Genomic DNA, 8,223 nt, shown 5'->3' with positions numbered 1-8,223 from the left:
CTAAATAGTTGCCAAGTTGTTGCTAGGCCATTACGCACATTGTCCATTTTATCAGCTCCACTGACCATATAGTTTCACTCTGTAGTTCTACAGTTACAGACTGTAGTCCATCTGTTTCTCTGCATACTTTGTTAGCCTGTTCTTCAGTGGTCAGGACCCCCATGGACACAGAGCAGGTATTATTTGAGTGGTGAGTCATTCTCAGCACTGCAGTAACACTGACGTGGTGGTGGTGTGTTAGTGTGTGTTGTGCTGGTCTCGGACTTTACATCTACAAGGTGGACCTACAAGGTAGGAGAGTCTAATAGAGTGGACAGTGAGTGGACACTAACCAGCTGAAAATGCCCATTTCCACTATCAGTGCAATAATTAAGGAGCTCAAAACAACTAAAGATGTTAAGAATATTAATTAGGTCTTTGGGGTCAGAATGTCTCCCAAACTACAATCAGACACCACCTGTATAACCACAGTTTGGTTGAGTTAATTGCCAGAAAAAAAGCCTCTGCTGCCTACAGTTTGCCAGACGTTACTGGAAGTTTCAGTGGGACCGTGTTCTGTGCTCATCAGGGAGATAATGATCACCCATTGCCTGGGGAGATGGCCTTTTGTAGCTGGTCAAGTCTTTAAAGCTTTCCCATAGAGCTGATAGTTTGTCAGCTGATGGCATGCTACTCAGCTTGCAGGAGTAAATCTTTTCCACTGCTTTTATCATTTTATCTATTGCCTGATTGTACAAAGTTCTGTCTCCACTTTTAAACCACATCTTTACATCTTTGGACTGACAATTGTTGAACCAGGTTTGTCATTGTCTATAATTCCAGTCATGGTGGATGCATGCTCAAACACACTCTAAACACACTAGGGGGCAGTCGTGGGCTGGAGATTAGGGAACCAGCCTTGTGACTGGAATTTAACCGGTTCGATCCCCTGAGCCGTACCCAGTACGTGACTGAAGTGTCCTTGAGCAAGGCACCTAACCCCCAAGTGCTCCCTGGGTGCCATAGATAGGGCTGTCCACCACTCCAGGCAGGTGTGCTCACTGCCCCCTAGTGTTCATTTCCTAGTGTGGGACTAATAAGGGTGCCTTAACTAACAATCAGTTTCTTCTAGACGGTCATGTGGCTTGTGTTTTGCCTAATTTGTCTACTTTTTCACAGTACTGACAACAGGTTTAGTAGATTTTAGCTTCTGTCTGAAGGTTGGGAGGAGATGAACTAGACAGTGATCAGAGAGGACCAAGATGTGCTGGAAACAGAAGCATATGCAAACTTTAAAACAGTGTTAGCAGTGATCTAATGTGTTATATTCCTTCTGGGGCAGGTAACCTTATCTGTATTTCATCAGTTTTTGTTATTTTGGCCTTCTGCCTGTGAGCCTACAAATTGAATTCACAGAGCAGAAGATTCACTGAATATCAGGCACACTATGGCAATAAACAGCTTTCTTGATTTCACAAACTCAACCAGCTTTTCAGACATTTTAGTCAGCAGATGTAGACAGAGGCACAGATGAGGGAAATGTGCTGGCGCAGATTAAACTCCAGTAAGGTTTACGCACACCACTGTTCAGAAGCCTCCTGGTGAATCTTTGCTCATTCTGTAATAAAATGGACAAGGCCTTACTGCTAAACAGACTTCCTTTTTCCTTTTTTTTTATTTCACTGATCACCAACCGACCAGACTGTTTGTCCCTATTTATTTGTTTGTCATGATTGAATTTGACTTGTTTCCCACACTTTTTTTCTCCTCCAGAAACGAATGACATTACAAGTCTTCTCCTGCTTCTAGTGTCCACATTCCTACACAGTTCAAATTTACTTCCACAAAGAAATGGAAGCTACCAAGAGGAATACGTTACACTTGTGAGAGTGTGGGGTAAATGGTGTCTAGAAGCTCTAGGACTCAGAAAACTCAGCTCACAGACAAGCACAAAAGAACATGGGCAAACATCACTGCTCAGATTGTGGGAAAAGCTTTACTAAGAACAGTAGTCTCCAAAAACATCAGCTCGTTCACACAGGAGAGAAACCGTATACCTGCTCAGAGTGTGGGAAGAGTTTCGGTCAAAAGAATGTTCTCCAGCAACACCAGCTCGTTCACACGGGGGAGAAACCGTATACCTGCTCAGAGTGTGGACAGAGCTTTAAGCAAAAGGGTTATCTCCAAATACATCAGCGCATTCACACAGGAGAGAAACCGTTTCAGTGCTCACAGTGTGAAGAGAGCTTTATTAGAAAGAGTAGCCTCCAAGCACACCAACACGTTCACACAGGAGTGAAGCCGTATCAGTGCTCAGAGTGTGGAAAGAGTTTTACTAGACTGAGTTCTCTCCAAGTACACCAACGCATTCACACAGGAGAGAAACCGTATCACTGCCCAGACTGTGATCAGAGCTTTACTGTATATTGTCATCTGAAGCAACACCAGCGCATTCACACAGGAGAAAAACCGTATCAGTGCTCAGAGTGTGGGAAGAGTTTTAGAGGAAGTGGTGCGTTCAAAATACACCAGCGCATTCACACAGGAGAAAAACCGTATAAGTGCTCAAAATGTGGGAAGGGTTTTAAAGAGAACAGTGCCCTCAAATTACACCAGCGCATTCACACTGGAGAGAAACCGTATCACTGCTCAGAGTGTGGACAGAATTTCAAGGTACTGAGTCATCTCCAAGAACACCAGCACATTCACACCGGAGAAAAACCGTATTCCTGCTCAACCTGTGGGATGAGTTTTAGAAAACGCAGTGCCGTCAAAATACACCAGCGCATTCACACAGGAGAGAAACCGTATCAGTGCTCAACATGTGGGAAGTGTTTTAGAGGAAACGGTGCTCTCAAAATCCACCAGCGCATTCACACAGGAGAGAAACCATATAAATGCTCAGAGTGTGGACAGAGTTTTACTGATGGGAACACTCTCAAAACCCACCAGCGCATTCACACTGGAGTGCGACCGTATTACTGCTCAGAGTGTGGACAGAGTTTTACTCAACAGACTCAACTCAAACAACACCAGCGCGTTCACACAGGAGAGAAACCGTATCCCTGTAAAGAGTGTGGAAAGAGTTTTAGACAAAGTGGTGCTCTCAAAATACACCAACGCATTCACACAGGAGAGAAACCGTATCAGTGCTCAGACTGTGGAAAGAGTTTTACTGTTCTGTGTAATCTCCAAGAACACCAGCGCATTCACACAGGAGAGAAACTGTATCCCTGCTCAGAATGTGGGACAAGTTTTAGAAGAAGCAGTGCTCTCAAAATACACCAGCGCATTCACACAGGAGAGAAACCGTACCACTGCTCAGAATGTGGAAAGAGTTTCATTACCAGCGGTCATCTCCAAGCCCACCAGCGCGTTCACACAGGAGAAAAACCGTATCACTGCTCAGACTGTGAGAAGAGTTTTCCTGATGGACGCACTCTGAAAATCCACCAACGCATTCACACAGGAGTGAAACCGTATTACTGCTCAGAGTGTGGGAAGACTTTTACTCAACAGAGTCAACTCACACAACACGAGCGCGTTCACACAGGAGAAAAACCGTATCACTGCTCAGACTGTGGGAAGAGTTTTCGTCAGCACAGTGCTCTCCAACAACACCGGTATGTTCACACAGGAGAGAAACCATTTCCCTGTTTGGAGTGTACAAAACGTTTTATCTCAAGACGTGATCTCCAACGACACCAGCAAATCCACACAGGAGAGAAACCGTTTTCCTGCTCAGAGTGTGGACAAAGCTACTCAGACAAATGTTATCTCCAAAAACACCAGTGCGTTCACACCTGAGTGAAGCCGTATTCATGCCTAGAGTGCAGGAGAACCTTCAGGCACTCAAATTTAAAGACACACAGTTTCATTATGAGTGAGCCCAATGATAATATCCTGAACAACATCTTCCACACACTTTGGTTATATGGGTTCAGGTTAGGATATTGTATTCCAGTGGTGTAGTCCAGGGGTCACTAATCTTGTCCACAGTGGGCAGAGATGGCTGCAGGTTTTCAACCCTTATTGTCGGAACAATGTTTTTTGGAGCCCTGCTCCCATGAGGTACCTTTCTTAACTAACATTATTGGCATGTGATTAAGTGTTGCCAATTAAATACGTTGAGCTTTAAAAGCTAGGAATTCAAGTCTTACATTTTTTTCTGTCACAAAGTATTACATCTAGCATTGGCACATTTCCCTCTATTTCACAGCACCCACTAATGTGTTCCTGTAGAATGGCGAAATGGACACGAGGGAGTTGTAACATCATTTCACAGCAGCCGCATAACTGCAGACATTTTTTGTTTATCGGCCTTGTGAGCGTAGGCATCGGCCAGTTATCTCAAAATGACATTTAATCAGCTGAGTAATTGGTTGACCACTGATGCACACCATACCGTAGAGTCAGCATTTCTTAATGGTTAGCAGTACAGAGCATGTTCAACCAGCTCAGCTACGTTTATAGAACATTGGGCCTCATTCATCAGTATCCTCTTAAGTGTGTTCTTAAATGTGTGCTTGAGAAAGGTCCTAAGAAAAAGGTCTACGTCAGATTCATGACATGTTCTTAAACCGCAGAAGTGTTCTCACCTTTGAGTGTGTGTAGATTCTGTTCTTACCTAAGAACAAATCCCACCTAAGAAAACACTGGTGAATGTTAGAGTCTTCGTGAAAACTGCTTAAGTACATTTTAAGAAGAAATTTCTTCTTAAGAACAGTTGCTGAGTGAGGCCCAATCTTGTCTACGTTAAATGTACAATTAATGTGGTACTAATGTAGAACATCACCTAACGTTTAAAAGTTCAATTAGGTTCAAGTGTGTTAATACTGGTGTCTTGCTATGGTGAGCATGAAAGATATCAATAAATGAGCAGCTTTTTTTCTTTATTAATCACTCAAAGATTTTATTATCAGTGTTGTCTGATACTGCAGTTAACCATCACCAGATGCAGGTGCACACACACACATTTTCTAAGCCGCTAATTCTGTTTTGGTCGCCTATCCCAGCAGTCATTGGGCGGAAGGCAGGAAACACCCTGGACAGGTTGCCGGTCCATCACAGGTCAGACAGACAGACATACACAGTCACACACACATTCACATCTAGGGGCAATTTAGCATGTCCAATTGGTCTGACTGCATGTCTTTGGACTGTGGGAGGAAACCGGAGCACCCGGAGGAAACTCCACACAGAAAGGACCCTGGTCACCCGGCCAGAAATTGAACCCAGGCTCTTCTTGCTGCGAGGCATCAGCGCTACCCACAGAACCTTGTAATACAGTTCATTAAGTGCATTCAAACATGTGTTCAGAGTGAAAATTCTTCAAATGTTTTAAGGGGTGAGAGAATATAATCTCATAACAGATCTCAGAACTATTCTGTTGGACTGGAATGTGGTGGTTGGCACTGTCATTTTTAGTCTTCACTTTACACTTTTTCATAACTTCAGTAACTTCATTGCCTCTGCATGAGGTGGTGGACTGGTTTAGCAAATTCAGTCTGTTACCACCCTAATAGGTCTATAATCCCACCCATATGTAGCCCATGTTCCCTCACAGTCTCCAGATGCATACTCTTGTTATGAGAGCTGCCCAGATCAAATTCAAATTCACATCAATCCTTTTTTATTTTTTAACACATTTTTATTATTTGCTTATTATTTTTACTTATTATATTTTCTGTTTATATTCTTTTATTGTCTTTTGTTTTTATTCATCTGTTTCATTTTGTGATCAAAGGTGTGATGGTTGAAAATGCAAAGTTTTTTCATTTTTTATATGCTTACTTCATTCCATGGCCATGGCATTCATCTAATGTTTTTTTTTTTTTTCCCTGAATCAATTAAACCCTAAGTTTGTTAACAAATCTCTCGAGCATGTGTATCCTGCCTCTGAGTATTCATTACCCCACTTTCATCATGGAATCACAGAATTATTTATGTCTTTTTTTAACAGGTTTTTCCCTAGCCTTATTTTCATTGTTTTAGGTATTATAAACTGTTCCTTAGAGACAGGCTTTCTTCTGGATGCGCTCAAGATTGCAGTCTAGATTCATGAGTTTTAAGCAATTTTAGAACAATTTCAAAGAGAGCATTTTAAAGTAAAATACTAGAAAAAAAAGTGTCTTTGCACAAATAGATGACTTTAAATGAAAATTATGTTTTTGAAATATTCCAGTCATGTGTCAGATCAGAGTACTGAAACAGCATTACTAAAGACAGTTAACAATTTCAGAGGTAACGCTGATGAAAGTGGGATTTCTGTCTTTTAGATGCAAGTGCAGTGTTTGCTATGGTAAACCATGAAATTCTAACAAATCGCCTTGAAAATTGGGTAGGCTTTGCTGAACCTGTCTTAAAGGAGTGATGTCTTAAAGGTTGAAAGTATGTTGTTAGTCTAGCTGGGCATCACTCCAAAGAATATAACATACTTTATGGTGTTCCACAGGGTTCTGGATTAGGCCCTCTTGTTTTTTTCTTTGTACATGCTTCCATTAGGTAACATTATCAAAAAGCATGGAGTCAGTTATCACAACTATGTCAATGATACACAATTATATATTTCTGTATATTTCTGTAAATTATTTAAACTAAGAACTTGTGCGTCCTGTATAATTAACTGGATGAATAGTAGCTTTTAAAAATTGAATGAAGATAAAACAGAAATTCTCATAACTGGAAATGAGGCAGAGAGAACAAAAGTTTTGAATCAGTTAGGAAGTTGTCCACAAACAAAAGATGAAATCAGAAATACTGGCATAATTTTATCCTCCACCTGAATGAAATATAACACAACTTAGATCTTTTCTCAAACTGTAAGAGAGAACATAAGCATCTGTTTTAGCTTCATTACACTGGCTGCCCATCTTATTTAAGATTATTTTACTGGTTTATGAATCTCTTAATGGATTAGCACCTACATACATCTCTGAATGGCTGACAGAATATGTTCCAAATCATGCTTTAAGATAACTGGGTGCTGCTTTATTGAATGTTCACAGGATGAAGCGCAGAAAAACGGTGAAGCCGGTTCTGTTTTTACACACCACAAAATCTTTATGTATTAACATTAATCAGACATCATCAGTAACCAGGTTTAAACAGCAACTGAAAACATTTTTATTCAGCTTAGCACTCTGTTAGGTTCCTGTTTATATTTCAGATCTTATTTTATTCATTCTAGTGATATTTTAATCACATTGTGTTTGTTTTATTCTGCTTCTTTATATATTTCATATTTAATGATTCATATTTCTTATTACCACTTTTGCTAATCAAGCTTTTCTTTCAGTTGTTTTGATTTTGCTTCTTACTGTTCTACATTCATGATTTTGATGGTTTATTTGATTTCATTATGAGGCAACTTGAGCTGCATTTTCCTGTATAAAATGTGCTAAATAAATACAGTTACTATTAATTTGATATCTGTGTGTTTACTGATTCAAGTTAAATAAAATACTTTTATTTTACCTTTTAATTTAAATACTTGGGGCTCAGGTTAATGACAGATTTTTAATAAATATTATCTTAAATCAGTGATCAAATAGATTAGGTATCGTAATCAATATCCAAATAGGTAGTTTTGACTAACAGAGAATATTAATCCTCTCACAAAGGGTTGGCCTTAGTCTGTCTACATAGGGGATTCTAGACACCGGAAAGGCCCTGGATTTACAGAGAGGCCTGTGTGTACCTGCTGACCTAGTAAAAGAGAAAGGTAAGTTGACCTTCAAAGGTGAAGCAAGCTGGTAAAAACCTGTTGAAACCAGGTTTTAGGGTGAGCTCATCATGCATCATGCAAATGAATGGCCTTGAGAAGATGTAACAGCCTGGTACAACCAGGCTAGAGTGTTTTTTTTTTTTTTTAAATGACATCATGTACGTTTGGTTCTAAGAGCTTCCAAGAAAAGTGCAGAGTTTGGATACAACAGGGACCAAGATGATATGGAATTGTGTAAAAGGTATTTATTGCCCCAAACAGGATATAAAAAAGGATGTTTTGTGATGATCTTTGCATTGTGGTTGTCTTTGCATTGTGGTTGTCTATAAAGACATACCTTTATATGTCTAGACCCTGAGCAGAAGAGACAGCTCTTGGTCCTGACATTAATTTGTGAGTTGTATTTTAACAGTGGTGTTAATGATACTCGTAGACTATCATTAACCCCTCTGGGAATACAGTACCTACAGCAGAAACCCCTCGGTTAGCTAGCATCTTCAGGTTCCTCTGTGTCTGAT

The 8,223-nt window shown here is 40.4% G+C and overlaps 1 protein-coding gene across 1 annotated transcript; it reads left to right on the top strand.

The window, feature by feature from the left end:
* The first annotated feature begins 266 nt into the window (after nt 1-266).
* Nucleotides 267-4,523, top strand: LOC118803030 (zinc finger protein 850-like). Its single transcript, XM_036563523.1, has one exon. It carries the CDS (start codon nt 1,939-1,941, stop codon nt 3,784-3,786), a length of 1,848 nt encoding a protein of 615 aa, XP_036419416.1. The 5' UTR covers nt 267-1,938; the 3' UTR covers nt 3,787-4,523.
* The last annotated feature ends 3,700 nt before the right edge of the window (nt 4,524-8,223 follow it).

The sequence above is a fragment of the Colossoma macropomum genome, unplaced genomic scaffold, assembly GCF_904425465.1.
Source record: "Colossoma macropomum unplaced genomic scaffold, Colossoma_macropomum, whole genome shotgun sequence".
In the NCBI taxonomy this organism is placed as follows: Eukaryota; Metazoa; Chordata; class Actinopteri; order Characiformes; family Serrasalmidae; genus Colossoma; species Colossoma macropomum.
This window is presented reverse-complemented; position numbering and strand designations above follow the sequence as displayed.

What these genes read in the sequence shown, in the direction of transcription:
- LOC118803030 (XM_036563523.1), top strand. Translation starts at nt 1,939, where the DNA reads ATGGGCAAACATCACTGCTCAGATTGTGGGAAAAGCTTTACTAAGAAC.